This window comes from Ictidomys tridecemlineatus, chromosome 11 (assembly GCF_052094955.1).
Source record: "Ictidomys tridecemlineatus isolate mIctTri1 chromosome 11, mIctTri1.hap1, whole genome shotgun sequence".
Classification (NCBI taxonomy): Eukaryota; Metazoa; Chordata; class Mammalia; order Rodentia; family Sciuridae; genus Ictidomys; species Ictidomys tridecemlineatus.
Window position 1 is genome coordinate 120944083 of NC_135487.1, and position 22155 is coordinate 120966237.

Sequence of the window (22155 nt, forward strand, 5' to 3'; positions counted from 1 at the left end):
TTGGTGGTCCAGACCCACCAGCTGGTGGGCCAAGGCATCGGCTGCAAGTCTATACCCTTCAACCCCCTCGCTGGGTTTGAATACACCTTTTATAGTCCAAAACCATCTTAAAGCGTAAGTGGCTATTGCTGTGATTCAAAACCATGAACAAACATCATGAGATCTAAAATCAAAAGCAGAAAAGGAAGTGGGCCAAAACGTCCCTAGTCTAGTACAAGTTAAAGAATGGTTACTAACCTCTAGACAATCAATCTCTGACAGGGTACATTGTCCAAGAAAAAACGGGAACCAAAGAGAGAACACTTTTACATTGTGTAAGAATTGCCATTTTGTGTTGCCAAACATGCTATGCTAAGCAACTTGTGACCAGAACTTTTGACCAGAGGTGGGGCTTTCCATGGGAGAAGCATTTCTTACATGATGTGGAATCTCAGGGCAAAATGGAGTCTGTTTGGTCATTGCCCATACAGCCTGGCCCATGACACTATACCTCTAAGCAACGTCCCCAACCCTTCTTCCTTATTTTGTTTTATCTCATTATTTTATTTTGAGATAAGTTCCTTGGACTGGCCTCAAACTTGCAATTCTCCTGCCTCCACTTCCAGAGTCGCTGGGATTACAGGCATGTGCCACAATTTGTTAGCTTAGACTTTTAGTTATTACAGTGGACTGGGCATTTACATTTGAGAAGTTTTCTAACATTCCATCTGAGAACTTTAAAAATATTAGCCCACATATCGGATTTAAAGGGATGAAGAGAAGCAAACCATCTTACGACGTACATCTTAAAGAGTCTTATGACTTCAAGGACCCTGTTACAGGTAGAATATACATGTAATAAAGGAAAACGTTATTTATTAAGAAATCCAAAATATATTAATACTTTATTATTATATTATGATTATCTATGGCTTCAGAGACCCTTTCTTCCCCAACGCTTTTCTGATAGCAAGTTGGACATCCTTGTTTCTGAGGCTGTATACCATGGGATTTAGTAATGGTGTGACAATGGTGTACGTCACCGTCACCAGCCTGTCCTTGTTGGACACATAGTCCGCTGTGGGCCTCAGGTAGATGAAGGAGGCACAGCCGTAATGAACAATGACGACGGTGAGATGGGAGGCGCAGGTGGAGAAGGCTTTCCGTTTGCCCTCAGCTGAGGGAATCCTCACGATAGTCCTCAGAATGCAGAGATAAGAGACACAGATCAAGAAGAAGGGGACCACGAGCACAAGAACCCCACAGACGAATATGACAAACTCATGGACGTCGGTATTGGTGCAAGCCAGGCGAATGACTGGTGAGATGTCACAGAAGTAATGGTTGACTCTGTTGGCGATGCAGAAAGGGAGGCTGAAGACTAAGTTGACCACCGTCAGTGAGGCCAAGAAGCCTCCAATCCCACAGGCGGCTGCCAGTTTCCCGCAGACCTGCCAACTCATAAGGATGGGGTAATGCAGAGGGTGACAGATGGCAGCGTAGCGATCATAGCCCATCATGCCTAGCAGCAGGCAGTTGGTAATAGCAAAACCGAGGAAGAAGAACATTTGAACGGCACAACAGGTAAAGGAGATCGTCTGGGCCACAGAAAGGAGATTGATGAGCATCTTGGGTAAAATGACAAAGGTGTAAAAGGTCTCAGATGTCGACAAGATGCCCAGGAAGAAGTACATGGGCGTGTGGAGGCTTTGGTCCAAGCGGATGACACTGATAATGGTGGCATTGCCACTAAGAATGACTAGATATAAAAAGAGAAAGACCACAAAGAGAGCAAGCTGAATGTCACCAAGGCTTGAAAAACCCAGCAGTAGGAACTCGGCGATCGCAGTGAAGTTTTCAGCCACAACCTGCAGTGAAGTGAGAAAGAAGTAAGATCTATTCAGGACACTCATGTAAAAATCTAGGGACTGGGTTACTCTCAGCTGATTCCACCTGCAAACTTAATCCCTCCATTTCAAATGATATAACTTATTCTTGGATTCTAGGGAATTGGTCATAGACATCTTTAAGGGTGCACAGTTTTGCTAACAACTAGCAATAAACAATCCAAGTATAAAACAAAGAGAACAATTTCATTGATAATAACATAAAAAGTATTAAATTTAACAAAAGAAGTGCAAGACAGATACACAGAAATCTACCAAATATCATTCCTTCTCTCACACTGTAATTTTATATTCTTTGACTGACCAACATTGTTGAGGGAAATTAAAGGTGATTTAAGTAAACAAAAAATAATACAGGCAATTCCTACCCAACTAATGAATAGATTCAACATAATTCTTACCAAATCTGAGCAGGCTTTTCTTATAAAGATGACTATAAAATCAACATGGTAGAAACCAGAATAGTCAAAATATTGTCAGTAAGGAAAGAAAAGATGAAAGATTTTATATTTTCAGATTTCCAAACTTCCTCTAAAGATACAGTGATCAAGATGTTATGGTACTGGCATACAGTTACACGTATAGGTCAATGGGCAGAACTGGGAGCCCAGAAATTAAACACTCCAAAAGTTACCAATGGGAAAGTGAAGAGGCACACCAGAGATGACAAGACTCGATTTGCAAAACATGTATCTCATAAGGGATTTGCCTCTAATACACATATATAACTCTTATGATTAAGTAATAAGAATAACACCCAGATGAAAAATAACAGACATTTTTACCAAGTGGTATCAATGGGTAGGAAATGAGCATTTGAAAAAGCACAAAATATCACCAGTCATTAGGGAAATATAAAGTAAAGGCACAATGGAAAACATGCACCAGAAGAACTGTGACTAAACAGATGAACAAGAAAAGGTGCTTTTGAGGATATAGAAAATAAATCTTCACTCATTGCTGGAGGAAAGGTAAAGTAACACAGTCCAGTCACTTAAGAAAAGTTTGGCACTTTGTTAGAATGGTAAAATAAATTATCACATGACCCATCAATTTATTTTTATTATATATTCACAAATTCTACTTGTGTGTATTTATGAGGTTCAAAATGATATTATTTTTAATACAATAGAGAATTACTAAATCAAGGTAGCTAATATGCATCATCTCAAATATTTAAAATTTTGTGATGATATCATTTGAAATGTATTTCCGTAGTAATTTTGAAATGTAGAGTACTCAATTATTAGCTATATTCACCATGCGGTAAAAGAATTCAAAACAAAAATTATCAATAAGAATCTATAAAGGAGAAGTGAAGACCCTCCAACCAAACTATTTCTGTGAATGTTCATAGTAGCATAATATATACTAGTAAAAATTGAAATTATCCAGATGTCTGCCAACTTATTAAAGAATACACAAAATTTAGTATAACCAAAAAATGGATACTGTTCAGCAATAAAAATAAATTAACTAATGGCACATATCACAACATAAATAATCTTTAAAAACAATATGCTAAGTGAAGGTAGGCAAGTGCAAAATACCACATTGCAAATTCTATTGTATGAAATGTCCACAGAAGGATAATCTACACCAATTGAGAGCAGAAAAATTATAACTTTGGACTTTAGGGATCAGGATTTTAACTGCAAGCAGGCAGAAAGTGTTTGGGGGAATGATAAAATAATTTAAAACTGGATTGCAGTGATGATTATCCACCTCTATTAACTTGTAAAATCAAAATGGATTAGTTTTATGAGATATCATGCTATTTTAAAGGATTATTTGGGGGGATTTTAGAGGTCATTTTGATTATCTAATTTTTCTATATGTGTCTATTTTAAACTCTAGTTGGAGGTCTTTGGTGCATTAGGATTCATTTAAAAGTCACCACAGTTGTCTTTCTTTAGGAATGTTTCTAGAAAAAAATTACAGATCTTCAAAAATTATTTGTAAAAATAAATGTAAGTTTTTAATTATTTGCACTTTCAATCTGATAACATTTATCATGCTAGTGATGCCTGTTAGCATTCCTAACTCTGAATTAAAATAGCCATAAATACATACAAACAAAACATCACATCTCTGAACAGAAAATGATGGAAAACAGTCACTTTGGGAAATCTGATAGGTCATATCAAATTCCATACAAATGGATTGAGGTACACTGTGAATTATGACCTGTTCAATTTTCCCCGATTTGAACAATGAAAATCATCAACATTAAAGAAAAATAAACAAACCAATTTTTGACTAAATTTCTGTATTTATGTGCAGGATAACTATTTTCTGAAGTGTTCAAATTGTTCTATCTCGTTTCTCCTTCACTCTCTTCACCCATCCGTCATTATTCACTTCTAACTATAGATGCTCTGGGACTTCACCAAATAGAGCAAAACATGGTCAATCTGTTCCAGAGTCACTGAATTCTGTTACACAGATTGAATCTGGGGAAAACAAACAAACATGGTAATTGGGTCAATAGGACATGAAAAAGCAATGCGAATTGAGGTTGGGGAATTGAACTGACAATTTCTGTAGAAAAACGGGAAGAGAAATATAAACTAGTTTTAATTTTCTAGCATAAGAAAAATAATTTAACTACAGAAAATTCCAATGAGTAAAATTAGCTTATATCAGATTTGCTCTGCTTATTGCACTAATCCTACCCAAGTTCTATCAAGTAGAAATCAACTATCACTTACAGTCCTTTTTTAATTGGTTCTGTTTAGTTTTAAATGACAAAAGAATCCATCTGACATGATTATAAAAGCATGGAATATAACATGTTCTAATTCATTTCCTAGTACCTCCCATTCACTTCCGTCACTCAGATCCTGACCCCTCCCTCTGCTCTACTGATCATTCTGTCACTTACCCACAGTTATTTTTAAAATTAATTTTATTCTAAAAACAGAAATCATGATTTTTATTTATATATGATGGCAGAATGCATTATAATTCTTATTACATATATAGAGCACAATTTTTCATATCTCTTGTTATATATAAAGTATATTCACAACAATTTGTGTCTTCATACCTGTACTTTGGATAATAATGATCATCACATTCCACCAACATTAATTACCCCATGCCCCCTCCCTTCCCCTCTCACCCCTCTGCCCTATCTAGAGTTCATCTATTCCTCCCATGCTCCCTCTCCCTATCCCACTATAAATCAGCCTCCTTATATCAGAGAAAACATTTGGCATTTGGTTTTTTGGGATTGGCTAACTTCACTTTGCTTTACCTGCAAATGCCATGATTTTGTTCTCTTTTATTGCTGAGCAATAATCCATTGTGTATATACGCCACATTTTTTTTTTATTCATTCGTCTATTGAAGGGCATCTAGGTTAGTTGTATTTGGCAATTTATAATTCAAGCCAGGAGCATTAAGTGATCAACAACAACAGAAAAGACTGATAGTTAAAATTCACAATTAAATTGATAGGTATAACCATCATAAGAAAGATACCATACCAAATGTGCAGAAGGCACAGATGCAGTAACTAATGGGTAATACCAATACCCCACTGCTAAAAACAGAGCAAGAGAAAAAATAAAACAAAGTATTCAGAAAACATGAACAGCAAAATCAGTAATGCATTTCTTACAAACATTTATTGAACTTTACTTAAAAAAAGAATATACACTATGTTCACAAACAACATGGAATATTTGTGATTCTTGACCATTAACTCACAACAGAAAATTCAATGGTGACACAAAAGCAGAAATGATACCAACAGTTTCCTAATTTTATACAGTAGACTAATACTGGGTAATAACATAAGAATGTTCTGCCACTAGAGAATTGTAAAATTGTTGGGTCAAAGAGGGGATAATAATAGGTAAAACAAAATGAGTTGTAGAAAATAATGTCAATTATACTCCATGATTTATAATACAGAGATAAGTTTAAAGGAGTGATTAGAAGAAAATTTATATCTTAATTTTTACATAAGCAAAAAATTTAGTGACAGTTTTCAAAATATATCATCTCAATGCCATTTAAACTGTTTCTTACATTCTATACTAATTCACTCTTTTGGGAGGGCATGGGTACTGGGGATTGAACTCTAGGGCACACGACCACTGAACTACATCCCCAGCCCTATTTTGAATTTTATTTAGAGATAGGATCTCACTGAGTTGCTTAGTATCTCGCTTTCGCTGAGGCTGGGTGTGAACTCACGATCCTCCTGCCTCAGCCTCCCAAGTTGCTGGGATTACAGACATGTGCCACCACACTGCGCTCACTTTTAATAAACATAAAAAAAAAATCAAATGTTTAACTCACATAATGCTAAAAATTATTCCATATACTAATAACATACAAAAATGCAAAGGATTTGTAAAAAGTATCACTGAATAGAAAATCCAAAAATCTAAAGGTAAATGTGATAAAATTTCATGAGTAGTAAATCAGCAACAATTTGACCATGTGAGATAGGACACTTATTTGCAACAAAAGGACAATCTACAACGTTAGAAAGCAAACAACCAATGGAAAATTTCCAAAAATATTGCTATAATGTTAACAAGAAATATATTACAAACTGATGGAGAAGATAACTAAGAATCTAAAACTAGATGTAAGCATACAGCCTATAAAATATGAACTAAAGGCCCCCAACATAAAAATTCATTTCACTTCATTTAAAATCAAATTGAGATCATGTACGCCCATCAAATTTCAGCAGTCTTGTGGGTTAAATAAAAAAAAATAACTAATAAGATTATAAATTGGTTGTAAATTTATGCAATGAAATTCAGCAAGTTGGATGCAGTGGCCCACACCTGTAATCTAAGGTGCTTTGGAGGCTGAGGATAACCAGTTTGAGGTAATCCTGAGCAATTTAGCAAAGATCTGTCTCAATAAAATAAAATAAAATGGGCTGATGGTTTAGCTCAATGGTAGAACACTGCTGTGTTCAACCCTTAATACCAAACAAAGGGGGAAATGTATCATCAAAATATACTGTACTGCTGAGTATATTCATCCTGTTCATTTATCCCAGGGATTTATTTCATTTTATAAAATTTACCATACTCTAATGAATTTATATAAATGCTGTATTTAATGTATTTATATAAATGCTGTATTGTAAGAAAACTTGCAAGTCATAACCAGATAAAAGAATTGTGTTTAAGAGAGGCAGTAGTATTTACACTGAGAACAACACCAGCCATGCAGGAACCACTCTGTGGGTGATATAGTATATTCATATTTATTTAAAGAACATCTTTCTGTGTTTGTGTATGCAGATGTGCAATGAGTGCTGGGTGGAAATTAAGAATTATTTATTACTTTGTTTTGCAAATGGAGCTATGGATCTGAAATATACAAATCACTGGGTTGAACAACTGAGTCAGCCACATCATATCGGAGGATGAACTTTCTTTATATCTTCTGGCTCCCTGATACCCACATCTAGTGTTTTTATCATAAGTGATTCTTATCTAGAGTCAGAACTATAGAATCTGAACACAATCTGTGTTTCTGTAAAGAAAAAATAAATGTTTCATGACGCTCTTTATTTACAATTTTTTTTCTTTCCTCATTAATTCTCAAGGCTGAAGGGAGAAATTAGAAGAGAAAAATTAAGGCAGGAAGCTACAGGTATGTTTTAAACATCCTCCTTTGTTGACTTGGGAAGGGTGATTGGAGATTATTATCCAGAGTTATTTGGGCAGCATGGATACAAGAAGGCATGGTGTTGTGGACAAGGAACAGCTGAGAATTGGTTTTGAAACAGTTTAGCTGACGTGTGGCAGTCCTAGGGACATTCAAATGTGCATTTAACCAAGCACCTTCTTATTGAATTCTATAATGATCCGTGAGAACTTTAGAAGGTTTCGAATTTCATAGCAAAAAAAAAATGAAAAGAAAAAGTTATGCGTGGCAACCCACACTCGTCTCTTTCAGCTGCCAGACTGGATCCCTACATTTTAATCCACAGAATTTCATGTAGTTCACTGAGGACTCAGTGAGCCATGTCATGACAGCAATGCCTCTGCCTGTGCTTTGGCAGTTTCTCTAATGGTTCAAATCATTTTCTCCCAAATCAAGTTCCCAAGAACTCTTTCAAGTTAGCAAAGATACATTGGGTCACATTAAGCTCTATCTGCTCCATTGGGTGTTTAGAACACGTCAAGCAACAAAACAGAAACTCTGTTCTTGACAAGCACATCTTCTACAAACTCTTACATTTTACATTATTCTATTATTATTACAATAATCTTTTTTGCTCAATGCTATTTGAGCTCTTCTAAAGCAAAAACCGGATTGTTATTCATTTGACAAAAGTTTATGTGCAAGTGCCACGTACTCATATATATCTCACTAAGGCTAGCAGAATCAGAGTTTCTGGTAAATAGTAAATGTTCAAGTCTATGTGCAAAAAAAAAAAAAAATCAAGAAATAAACTAATCAATACAAGAGTTAATCATTACACTGATAGGTAGGCATTTCTCATGTAGAGGGTATTCCAGTGATCAGGGAAGAAAGACAAAGATTTGTATTCTGAAGAAAGCACTACAGATGCAGAAAAAAGACATAAATTCACATTTTTATCACAGCATTTTAATTTAATCTTCCTGAATCGTAGTTTTCTATGCTAAAATTTTAGGTATGTTGAAGATTAATGGACAGCATATGTAAAAAAAAAAATACTCCAGAATTATACATAAGAGGCCCTAATTAAATATTTTCTCCCTTCCTTCCTGGCAAAAGTTATAAAAAGGAACACACCTATGACCATGTTGAAGTATATGAAGTGTGTTTTCTTTATCCTAATCTGAAAACCTCTTTTCTTCCTATAGCTGCCCTGCAATCCATCACTATTCTGTTTGTGGACTCTAGTTTTAAGGTCTCTACAATTTTAGAACTGAACATAAGTTAAATGGCTTAGCTTCCTATCACCTTTGAGGTCACATAAGATTAAGATTTTGAATAATTTACTTTCTTTGAGCCACTTATGACATTTAAAAAACACTAAATATCAAAATGAAAGAGTTTCAGAATCTCCAAAACACGGTTCAGGAGAATGCAGTCTTGTTTTTTAATCATGACCCAAGGCCTTCAAGGAAGTATCTTATTAATTTCCTACTTTCTCACATTCTCAGTTTATTGCACATCTTCCTCCCTTTCTTTGAAAAGATTTCAAACCAGCAACAAAAGACTCACCAGGTCACTCCTCAGTGGAGTGGTCATTGTGCTTCTTTGTATGGCCTGGCCAACTATAACTCTATAACTGTTCTTAATATGCTTTATTTTCTCCCCTAGCCACCAGCATTGGCATCAATGCCCTACTTCATTATTTTACTATTCAGCACCCTAGGGAGCCATTATTATATTGCTAGTGGCACAAATTCTACCCCTCTCCCCGCCCCAATTAGGAACTGCAATCCTAGGGGAGAATGGACCTTAAGTCTAGTTTGGCAAATAGTCACCATAGAGTAGTCTCAGAGAATGAGTTTATTTCCTGTTTTGAATTCACTGGAGAAGTAACCAACTGTAACTGTATAGTAAGACCGTGGGACACTGTCGTCAGAAAAGTCCTCGTGATCTTCTTCCACGGTGTTCTTCCTATAGTTCCTGCATTTTATCTCTTGGTTAAAGACATTAATGCCCTTGCTCTTCTTCTTTCTCCATTTTATTGGTTATAGATCATGTTAGGATTCATTTGGACATCATTGTAATAGCATAGAATGTCACAATAAGCAGAGGGAAGGGGAGAGAAGAATAGAATTTCACTATATTAGAGAAAAAGGAATGAAGAAGGGTGGTGGGATGGAAAAAGGAAAGAGGGTAGAATGAATTGGACATCACCTTCCTATGTTCATATGTGAATACATGACCAGTGTAACGCCACATCATGTATGACCACAGGAATGGGAAGTTACACTCCATGCAAGTATGGCATGTCAAAACACATTCTACTGTCTTTTCCTTTACTGTATAACTGAAAACAACAAATAGAAGCATTTAATAAATAAATAAGTAAATAAAAGTATGAAGTGTAATTTGCTTTACTTCAATCTTCACTACTTTGCTTTTCCCTCCATCTCCCCCCACTGTTCCATTCTCTCAACTCTACTGATTAATGGTAATGGTAATGCACCACTGCTCAAAAGAGATCAAGAGGAAAAATATAACAAAGGCTTAAGGAAAGCTAAACAGCAAAATTAGTAAAGCATATTTTCTTTTTTTTCTGGTTTGGTAATGCTTTCTGTTTTTTTATTGGTTGTTCACAACATTACAAAGCTCTTGACATATCATATTTCATACATTAGATTGAAGTGGGTTATGAACTCCCAATTTTACCCCAAATGCAGATTGCAGAATCACGTCGGTTACACATCCACAATTTTACATAATGCCCAATTAGTAATTGTTGTATTCTGCTACCTTTCCTATCCCCTACTATCCCCCTTCCCCTCCCCTCCCATCTTCTCTCTCTACCCCATCAATTGTAATTCATTTCTCTCCTTGTTTATTTTCCCACTCCCCTCACAACCTCTTATATGTAATTTTGTATAGCAATGAGTAAAGCATATTTTCTACATATGTATTGAATTTTTTTTAAGAGTATACAATTTGTTTTCAAAGAACACTTGTGATTGTGGACTATTAACTCACAACAAAAATTTCACCACATCACAAAATGGAGAGGACACAAACAATACTCCCTAATCTTAATATAATAGATTAATAGTAAGTAATAAAATAAGAAGCTTCTGTTACTTAGAGAATTGGAAAAATGCCTATTGGGTAAAAGAGGAAATTATAAGTAAAATAAAATGAGTTGTAGAAAATAATGTCAGTTTTATTCCCTTAATTTGTAAGATACAGCTAAGTTTAAAGGAGCAATTAGAAGAAAATTTATAATATATATAACGTAGTAAAATTTTCAAAATATAAACCATCTCAAAGCCATCTAAACCATTTCTGACATACTAGAGTACCTCATTTTAATAAAAATTTAAAAACCAAATATTCAACTCACATGTTAAAATTATTTTGTTATTAAAATACAATAATTCAAAGAATAAGAAAAATATCACTGAATAAGAAATCTGAAAATCTAAATTTAAAACTGAAATATTAGTAATACATAGCAACAATTTGACAATATTAAGTAGAACACTTATTGGCAACAACACATAATCAGAAATGTTAGAAAGCAAAGAACAATTGGAAAAAGTACCAAAATATTGTTATAATGTTAATTAAAAATATTTTACAAACTGATGGGGAAGATAACTGGTGCTCTAAAACTAAAACTGTACATAAGCACACAGTTTGTAAAATATGAACACAGCGTACCCAACATAAAAATTCAGTTCACTTCATTTAAAATCAAACTGAGATCATGTATACTCATCATATTAGAAGTGATGATTTGAGATAAATCATCAGCAACAAAAATAGTCACTAACAAGATTGTAAATTAGTTGTAAATTTGCACAAAGATATTCAGCAAGCTGGATGCAGAGGCATACACCTGTAATCTCATCTGCTTGTGAGACTGAGGCAGGAGGATTCAGTTTGCAGCTATCTAGACAATTTAGGAAGAACCTGTTTCAATATAAAAAACAATACAAAGGGCTGTTGATTTAGCTCCCTGATAAAATGCCACTTGGTTCAATCGTTAACACACACACACACACAAAAAAAAAAAAAAAAAATGAAGAAGAAGAAAAAGAAAAGAAAATCAAAAATGGGGGAAAATGTCATCAAAACATATTGTGCTCCTTGTTATTCAATTTATCCCTTGTTATTTCATTTTATAAAATTACCCCACTTGTAACAAATTTACACACAAACATGAACTTATAGCAATATAATTTGTAAATCATAACACAAGGTTTTGGGTTTAAGAGAGGCAGGTGTATTTGCACTGGATGTATTTGCACTAATTTTGTGTGCTAGTCTTTGTGTCCTCTGTTCTGTACCATTGGCCAATCAGTCTGTTTTGGTGCCAAAACCATGCTGTTTTTGTTATTATTGCTCTGTAGTGTAGTTTAAGGTCTAGTATAGTTATGACACCTGCTTCATTCTTCCTGCTAAGGATTGCTTTAGCTATTCTGGGACTCTTACTTTTCCAGATGAATTTCATGACTGCTTTTTATATTTCTATGAGGAGTGTCACACACTCTATTTTCAATATTGTTTGTGTTTCCTCTTCAATCATCAAGGCTGATGGGAGAAAATTAGAAGAGAAAAATTAAGTCAGGAAGCTACCAACATTTTAAAACCTCTTCTTAGGTTGACCTGGGAAGGGCAATTGGAGATTATTTTCCAGAGTTATTTGGGCAGCTGGTACACAGAAGGAAGGGTATTGTGGGCAAATAACAGCTGAGAAGATGGCAGAGATAGAAAAAATTGCAAAGTGGGTGTTATAAATTTTCCACTGACAAGTGGCAGTCCTGGAGACTTAAAATGTACATTTAACCAAGCACCTTCTTACTTATAGTCCAAAAATGATCTCTGAAATCCTTATGATTTCAAATTTTGCAGCAAGAAATGAGGAGAAAAGCAAAGGCTTCCATACCCTTCTCTTCCAGCTGCCAGATTGGATCCCTGTGTTTAGATGGATGGAACTTCATGTATTCACTGAGCCCTCAGTGAGCCATGTCATGACAGCAATGTCTCTGTCTAGGCAGAGCTTCTGATGGTTCAAATCATTTTTCCCCAAATCAGGTTCCCAAGAATTGTTTCAAGTTAACAAAGATTCACTGGGCACACATTAAGCTTTATCTACTCCATTTAGTGTTCAGAAGACTCAAGAAACAAAACAGAATCTCTGCCCTCCTGAAGCACATACTTTACAAATGCTCACATTTTGCATTATTCTAGACATTGATCTTTCTTGCCCAATGCTATTTGAGCTCTGAAAAGCAAAAGCCAGGTTACTTTTCATTTGACAAATATTTATGTGCAAGTACCATGCATTCATACACATCACACTAAGTCCAGCAGCATCAGACTTCATGCTAACTGGCAAATTCTCAAAATCTACCTGCAAAAACAAGGAATAAACAAATCAATACATGAGGTATAAATCATTAAACTGATTTTTAGGCATTTCTAATATATTGGTGGTAAAGGTACTTCATGACCAGATAAAATATAAGATGTACATTCTGATGTATTTTCTGAAGGAATCACTAAATATAGAAGAAAAAGATATAAATTCACATTTTTATCTCAACATTTTGTTTAGGCAAATAACCTAACCTTCCTGGATCTTAGTTTTCTGTCCTAAAATTTGAGATATTATGAGGATTAAGGGATGACATAAATTAAAAAAAAATTATTGTCCAAAATGATACATGAGAGGCCCTAATTAAATGTTTTCTTTCAATGAAAATTAAAACTACTTTAAGATTTCATCTCACCCTAGTCAGAATGGCAATTATCAAGAACATAAGCAATAATAAGTGTTGGAGAGGATGTGGAGGAAAAGGCACACTCATATATTGCTGGTGGGACAACAAATTACTGTAACCAATCTGGAAAGCAGTATGGAGATTCCTTGGAAAACTTGAAATAGAACCACCAGTTGATCCAGTTATCCTACTCCTTGGTCTATACACAAAAGACTTAAAAGCAGCATACTGTAGTTATGCAGCCACAACAATGTTTATAGCAGCTCAATTCACAGTAGCTAAACTGTGGAACCAACCTAGATGCCCTTCTACAGATGAATGAATAAAGAATCTGTGATATTAACACACAATTGAACATTACTCAGCATTAAAAAGGAATAAAATTCTGGCATTTGCAGGTAAATTGATGGAGTTGGAGAATATCATGCTAAGTGAAGTAACTAATCTCAAAAAAACCAAAGGCTGAATATTCTCTCTGATAAGTGGATGCTGATCCATAATGGGAGGGTGGTGTGGGTAGATGGAGGAACTTTGGGCAAAGGGGAAGAAGGTCCGAGGAGGGGCCATGGGGGCAGGAAAGATGGTGGAACGAGATGAACATCATTACCCTAAGTACATGTATGATTGCACATGTGGTGTGACACTATCTCATGTACAACCAGAGAAATGGAAAGTTGTGCTCCAATTGTGTATAATCAACAAAATGCATTCTGCTGTCATGTGTAACTAATTAGAACAAATTAAAAATGTTTTCTTTCTTCCTTCTCTTATTGTAATATGGGTAATAGGGAAGCTCCTGCAACCATTCTGCAGCATCTCTAATGTTATTCTTTCTTCTTTACCTGAAGACCTCTTCCTGGGCACTATCCAGCTATTATTCCTGTCACCACCCTGCATTCCTTCACTCCCCTGTGCCTGAGGGCCCATCTTTAAGGAAATATCATCAACTTCCATTTGCTAAGTGATAAACTATGGAGTGGACTTAGGGAACTATATGGTTTCCTGTTTGGGACCCACTGGAGTGATGACTTCCTCTCTAGTGTCAACAGAAAAGTCCTGGTAATCCTCTCCCATGGCCTTCCTCCTATGGTTCCTGATTTTTATCCTTTGGCTGGAGGCATGACATTTCTACTTCTGAATTCTATCCTGTATTTCAAGGGAAGGAGTAGGTTTGAGAAAAGACAGAGCAATGATGTGTAGGTGCCTGAAGGATCCACGCTGAGAGCAACAAAGAGCAAATCTTGGAGATGCAACATCACGTGGGAACACTCAGCTGCAGAACCCAGAACCACTTTGTTTATCTTTTAATTTCAAAGGCGATATTGAATGACAGTTTGTCTTATGAATTGTGTTACCAGGACTGATAGTCTCCACCTTAAGAAATTTAACCTCTGATGGATGAGGCAAGAGAAAGCAGTCACTGCAGAATGCCCTGAGAGGGTTATAAGCGTGCAAAATGCATCTTGTCACTATCAGAGAAAGAAAAATAATTGTGAATTTGATTATTGGGTTAACAACTTCTTAGAAGAAGCTGTGCTTGTGGGAAGCTTTGCAATCTGAATAGTATGCAGACAAAATATAGGAAAAATATATTTCAGAATAATGTGTTCAACATTTAAGTGGCATGAAACAATGTACCATCATTTGGAATAGCAAGCACTTTGGTAGGGATTGTGATGATACAATTTAAAATTTACCTTCATATCTGATAGGAGCTATTGAAGAGTTATAATCTGGGAAATTATCTAACAACATTTTCAGTTTAGAAAGATGATGATGGTAACATGAAACACTTAAATAGTGCTTAGTATCTGAAGACACTGTTCTAAGTGCTCACCATGTTTTATCTGATTCAGTCTTCAGGATAACTCTCATGCCTTTTTGGTCTCACTGAGAAGACTAGCTTGGGGATAAACAGGCTCATTCTTGCAGTAATGCAAAGGATACAGGATGATTTCATAGAAAGGGAATATGGTTAAAGAATTTTCTACCCATAGAATCATCAGGAATTAATGATTAATTTGATTTGTGGTATAAGAGATTTAACAACAGTAGTGAAGACAACATCCACCTGTGTGTCTTCACTGTGTGTGGTGGAGTGAACTTTCACCAAGATTGGGCATGAAGATAGCAGAGGAAGCTCAAAGTTGGATGAGAAGTTTATTGATATGACTAGAATCTCTGTCATCGAAGAAATTACAAAAGAACCTGGATTATAACAAGGTTGTGGTCAATACAGAAATACATATAGGAGGAAATTCAAATTTATTGTAACAAAAGGTAAGAAAAATTAGTTATGCTCCAAAACACAAGTAATAAAAACAAATATGGATACACAGAATGTATCAAAATAAAAAAACCTTCTGCATAACAATCATCAAATGGAGAGAATATTGGTAACCATACAGTCAATAAGAATTACTATTCAAAATACATAAGGATTCAAAGAGCTCAATAATAAGGAAACAACCATATTAAAAATGGGAAAAAGACCTGAGCACATATTTCTCAAAAGAAGACAGAAACATGGCAAACATGTATATTAAAAAAAAAACAACACAACATACTAACTATCAGGGAAATTCAAGTGAAAACCTCACATCTGTTAGAATGTCTATTGTAAAAAAATGAAAGACATGTGTTGAGGAGTGCTATAGTTGAGATATGGTTTGAGCATCCTCCAAGAGTTCATCTTGAGCTTGGTCCTCAGGATGCTGGTACTAGGAGGTGCTGTGGATCCTTTAAGAGGTGGGGCCTAGTGAGACATATTTAGGTGATTTGAGGGAGTGCTCTCAGAGGGGGTCTTGGGACTCTACTCTCCCTCTGGCCTCCTGTTTGTAGATGTGATTTCTTCCTCCCAGAGGTGTACCTATCATTGTCATTGCCATAATACGATGCAACCAAGAAGCCCCTCTCCAAAGCTGAGCTGACCGCAGTACCATGTCCTTGAACTTCCAAAGCAATATTTTCTTTATACACTATAGCCTGCCTGAATTATTTTTTTTAGCAATACAAAATAGATAATACAGAGATATTGAGGAGAAAAGGAAATAATTACATACTGTTGATGAATTAATATAGAAAATATGGAAAGAAGTATGGATGCTCTTTTTTTAACTGTGATGTTAATTATTTTTTTAATTGCTTAAAAATTTATTTGAGCTAATTAGTTATACATGACAGTAGAATGTATTTTGACACATCATACATAAATCAAGTATAATTTCTCATTCTTCTGGTTGTGCATAAAGTAGAATCACAGCAGTCATGTAATCATACATTTACCTAGGGTAATAATGTCCAGTTCATTCTAATATCCTTCCTTCTTCCATACCCACTACCTTCCCTCAGTCCTCTCTGTCTAATCCAAAGTACCTCTTTTTTCCTTAGCATGCTCCCCCTTTTAGTGAATTAACATCTGCATATCAAAGGAAACATTGGGCCTTTGGTTTTTCAGGATTGTTTTATTTTGCTTGCATGCTTTTAAAACAAGTAAAAATGGAACTACCAAGTGATTCAGTAATTTTTCTACTGGGTATATATCCAAAAGATATGAAATTACTATGTTAAAAGATATCTCTACTTTCATGTTCATTGTAATACTCTTCACAATAGCTAAGATATTAAATCAATCTATGGGTCCATCAATGGATTAAATAAATTAAATATGGCACATATACACATAATACTATTCATCTATTTAAAAAGGAGGAAATCCTGTCATTTATGGCAACATAGATAAACCTAGAGGACATTATGCTAGGTTAATAAGCTAATTACAGAAAGAAAAATTCCACATATTATATATATATATATATATATATATATTATGTGGAATTTTAAAAAGTTAAATAATAGAATAATAGAATAGAAGGATGGTTACTGGAGGGCTATGGGTAGGGATAGAGGTTGGGTGGGTTGCAGAGATGTTGGTCAAAATATACAAAGTTTTGTTAGATGAGAATAATATGTTAAAGAGATCTGTTGTGCATCATGGTGACTATAGTTAATAACAACATACTTACATTAAAACAGCATGTCATATACAATGAATATATATATATATATATATATTTTAAAGTTCCAAATAAAAAACCAAAGATATGAAAAATTGTGCTCTCTATGTATAATAAGAATTGTAATTCATTCCGCTGTCATGTATTTAAAAAAATAAAATCAATAAAAAAGTTAAAGAAACTGCAAAAAAATTACCTTTAAATAAGAATGTATATTGGCCTTCTTTGTTTACCTCTAAATTATCCAGATCTTTCTTGTTTCAGGGCTTATGGATATGTTGCCCTATCTAAAGAAATTCTCCCCCCAATGATCCCCTTTACCTGGTGACTGAGTCTTACACTTCAGAGTTTAGGTGAAATGTCAGCCTCTAATAGGAAAGCAGCAGAGCACAGCAAGCACATTGGAGGAGTGGGGGGAATGGGAAGGGAACACTGGGGATTAAATGGACCAAATTTTGTTATGTGCCTCTATTGACATATCACAATGAATCCTGTTATTAAGTATAATTATAAAGCATCAATAAAAATTTTAAAGGTCTATTCCTTTGGTAAGCCAGTCCCATAATCAAAATAAATTAAATTTTCTTTTAGTCTCCCCTATTCTAGATTGTGCACGCACTCTCTGTATAAACTAGACTTACACTGGCTCTAAAGTGTTTTCCCTGAATTTATCTGTATATTGAGACTGGTTTGAAACAGAATATAAGGCTTATGATCAGAGATCACACATATTTTTTTTTTCATCACATATTTCCAGTAGCTAAGAAAGCATCTGGTGTATATTAAGGAAGTAAGATAAATTGTTGAAATAAGAAACACAAAAAAGTATATCCTGCATGCCTTAAAATAAAGTGGAGCTTAATCCCATCAGTGGGTGGCAGCAGATGATAAAGAAGGTTTAGAAAGGAAGGATGGTTGAGATAGTCTTTTTTTTTTTTTTTTGAGAGAGAGAGAGAGAGAGAGAATCTTTTAATATTTATTTTTTTTAGTTCTCGGCAGACACAACATCTTTGTTTGTATGTGGTGCTAAGGATCTAACACGGGCCGCACGCATGCCAGGCGAGCATGCTGCCTCTTGAGCCACATCCCCAGCCCTGAGATAGTCTTGAAATGTATGATTGTATGTCCAAGTTAAATAATAGGAGCTTTTCCAGAAAGAATCAGCAGCTCTTGAGAAAATACAATCATGTCAATTAGAGGCCCAGCAAAATTTTGGTGAACTTCAGAATGCACAAGTAGGCACTGAAGGGAAATGCATAATGATAACCTCAGAAATAATAATGTTGGAGAGGTAGGCAGAGACCACAGGAGAGACTCAGACTCATGAAGAATGCTTGGTTTCATCTCATTTGATCGAATAAGTTATTGGACGTGTTTTCCATGGATTTTCTGGCCATTCTAAGACTTCTGATGTTTTTCTACATTAATATTAATTCAAATCCTTTCCTTGAAATTGTTTGAGAAATTTAAGTAATTGATTCAATGCTAGTAGCTTCTTTAAATAGAAGAAGTAAGTATGTTATTCAGGAAATATGTGGGGGCTGACAAGGAGAGCCAGGAAGGAAATACATATGAACAGAACAGCGATTCCATCAGGAAGTTCCAGTCTCAAAGCAACAACACAACAGACCCATGTGCAGGCAAAGACAGGTCAATGTGTAGTTTGAGGTGGTGAATGAGATTGCAAAAAAAGTCACTAATATTTGCTGCAGAATTAAAGGGGCCGATGTTGTGCATTTTCTTCAAGGAAAGGAGGAGTCAGTTAGATAACCTGCTTCTGCTCAGTGGAATTGACAGTTTAGATACCATCTTTGCTATGCTGAATTTCTCTTAACAACTTACATGTATCTTTGCTCTCATAAATCTATCTTTGCTTTCATTTGAATGACAATATGTTATGCAATAATGTGTATTTAATTTTTCCTGGAACTGAGTAAACCCTTTTAATATATTATTTTTAAAAAAATTTTAATTTATTTGTTATAATCAACTATCCATGACAAAAAAAAAGTTTTTTTGATTCATTATACACAAATGAAGCACAATTTTTCACTTCTCTGGTTGTAGATGAAGACTCCTAACATTTGTGCATCATACATGTACCTAGGGTAATGATATCTGTCTCATTCCACTATCTTTCCTATACCCATGTTCCCTCCTATCCCTTCCCTCCCCTTTGCCCAATTCAAAGTTCCTTCACTCATCCCAGACCTTCCTCATTATGGATTGGCATCCATTCATCAGAAAAAATAATTGACCTTTGGTTTTGGGGATTGGCTTGTTTCACTTACCATGATATTCCCAAACTCCATCCATTTACCTGTAAATGCCATATATTCTTAAACTTGTTAGAGAAGCATTAATGGGAGAAAATCAAACTTGTCTTGGCTCCATTGATAAAGGGTAAATTGTTCTTTATATGTAGAAAATATCTTTATGTTATACTGTATTTGGGTAATTAAATGAGAAAATAGATGCAAGCACACATTTTCTTGGCAATCAATAGCCATAAAGAGTCTAAAATTGATTCTTTAGTTAAGAGAAAACCAAGTCTTGCTCATTGTTCTTTGAAGGGCTGATTTGAATTCCTTATTTCTCAGACTATAGATCATTGGATTGAACAATGGGGTGAGGATGGTATAAGACACAGATATCAGGGTGTCTTGGCTGGAAGAGTAGTTGGACTTGGGCCTCAAGTAGATGAAGGAGGCACAGCCATAGTGCACAGTCACCACAATGAGATGGGAGGCACAGGTGGAGAAGGCTTTGTATCTCCCAACAGAGGACGGGATCTTTAGAATGGCAGAGATGATGCGGACATAGGACACCAGGATGAGTAGCAGTGGGATGACCAAGACCAAGACACCCAGCATGAAGATGACCAACTGACTGAGGCGGGAGTGGTGAGATGCCAGTTTGAGGACAGGAGAGATGTCACAGAAGAAGTGATGCAGTTGGTTGGAGGAGTGGAAGGGCAGGTGAAATACCAGGGAGGTAGTGACCAAAGAGACAGTGAAGCCACAGGCACAGGCAGCAGCCACTAATCCCAAGCACACCCCGTGGCCCATGAGCACTGTGTAGCGTAGCGGGTTGCAGATGGCCACGTAGCGATCATAGCCCATGGCTGCCAGCAGGAAGGAGTGAGAGCAGCCCAGGAAGAGGAAGGTGAACATCTGGATGGCACAGCCCAGGAAGGAGATGGTCTTCTTCTGAGCCAGCAGGTCCACCAGCATCTTGGGCACAATGACAAAGGTGTAGCTGGTCTCAGAGCAGGAGAGGACTGAGAGGAAGAAGTACATGGGGGTGTGAAGGGCTCTGTCCAGCACAATGGTGGACATGATGATGGCATTGGTGCCCAGTGTGAAGAGGTAGACGAGCAGGAAGACCATGAACAGCAGCCTCTGGAGGCTGGCCAGAGCTGAGAAGCCCAGGAAGACAAACTCTCTCACCCAGGTCTCGTTGACCCACTCCATAGACAGCAGTTCTATATAGGAGCGTCAGGGACAGAGGTGGAGGCCAGGACCCAGGAAGAAGAGCAGAAAAGTACAGGATCCTCAGCGTGAAGTTTGCATGTGACAAGTATTTCTGGATATTTGGTAGAGTTCTTTCACTCCCTCTTTAAAATGTCTGCTAAAAGAAGAATTGGTGCTAAATATTCCAAAGAATAACTAACTCCAGTTTGGAGGCTTTTTGTAATTTGAAAAACAGCTCCTCATTTTTGTCAAGTATTATACCAATGTCTAAAAGATTTCCCTTTTTTGTTTTATATGCATTATTTGTTTTTCTTGTTTAATATAAACCCAAGGACTCTAGGTCTCTGTGAGTAAACATTGTTAGCTTGAACAATCTGATCCTGATCAGAATGCAAAATGAAAGAATTGTGAAACCAATCATATTGTGCTACATGAATCTATGAATGCATCAGAAGGAATTATAATTCTTTTTTCTAATCATGATGCACAAATTTAAATGACTAAATATACAAACACAAAATGAAAGAATTGTGAAACCAATCATATTGTGCTACATGAATCTATGAATGCATCAGAAGGAATTATAATTCTTTTTTCTAATCATGATGCACAAATTTAAATGACTAAATATACAAACAAACAAATAATGAATCAAACAGAAGGGAAAGCCGTGGATTAGAAGAGAAAGGATGAAAAGGAAGGTAATGGGAAGTGCTTGCGACTGAAAGGGAACAAATTTTATAGGATTTTATGAATATGCTGATATGTTCATTACAATTACTTTAACATAGTCCACAAAACAATAAGAAACAAGAAATTAGCTTTACTTACAACAGACTGACTAATAAGAAGCCAATTGGAAACACTGCTTGAGGTTCCAGAAACTAGCACATCAAATCAAAGGTGGGGCAGAAGATAGCATTAAAGGCAATATATTTTTTCTTATTCAGGAAAGATAAATCACCAGGTGGTAGAGAGACTAACTTGGTGACATTTTTTTTTTGCACATGTCAGTTTTTCCATTCTGTGTTTCCACAGAGAAACTTATAGAAATAGAGCTTTTCAGAAGTGGCTCACATCTTGCCACAGAATATGAAAGAGAGTAGGACAATTGCCATTTGACAGGTTCTTCATTCCTGCTTGAAACCATCAGTTCTTATGTACTGGTAGGCCGGTAAGAATGCTTTGGAACATTTTGCTACTAAAACTAGTTTGCAAAGTTCCAGAAAGAATTATTTCTAAAATAATTTTTAGGCTTTAAATGAGATAATTTTTTCCATGTGTACATTTTCCAACTGTTTGACCTAATAATAAGAAATTTTTCTTTGAGTAGAAAAATAATCCACTATGTATTAGCTAGATACAGTCTTCA

At 35.7% G+C, this 22155-nt stretch overlaps 2 protein-coding genes across 2 annotated transcripts; both read right to left on the reverse strand.

The window, feature by feature from the left end:
• Nucleotides 1-905: 905 nt before the first annotated feature.
• Nucleotides 906-9113, reverse strand: LOC101957866 (olfactory receptor 10R2). The gene is made up of 2 exons (XM_005339429.2): nt 9087-9113; nt 906-1847 (listed from the first exon to the last, which is right to left on the reverse strand). The coding sequence occupies exons 1-2, from the start codon at nt 9111-9113 to the stop codon at nt 906-908; spliced, it is 969 nt and encodes a 322-aa protein (XP_005339486.2).
• A 10728-nt stretch (nt 9114-19841) lies between these two features.
• Nucleotides 19842-20783, reverse strand: LOC101974340 (olfactory receptor 10K1). The gene has a single exon (XM_005339403.2). The coding sequence runs from the start codon at nt 20781-20783 to the stop codon at nt 19842-19844; it is 942 nt and encodes a 313-aa protein (XP_005339460.2).
• Nucleotides 20784-22155: the final 1372 nt, after the last annotated feature.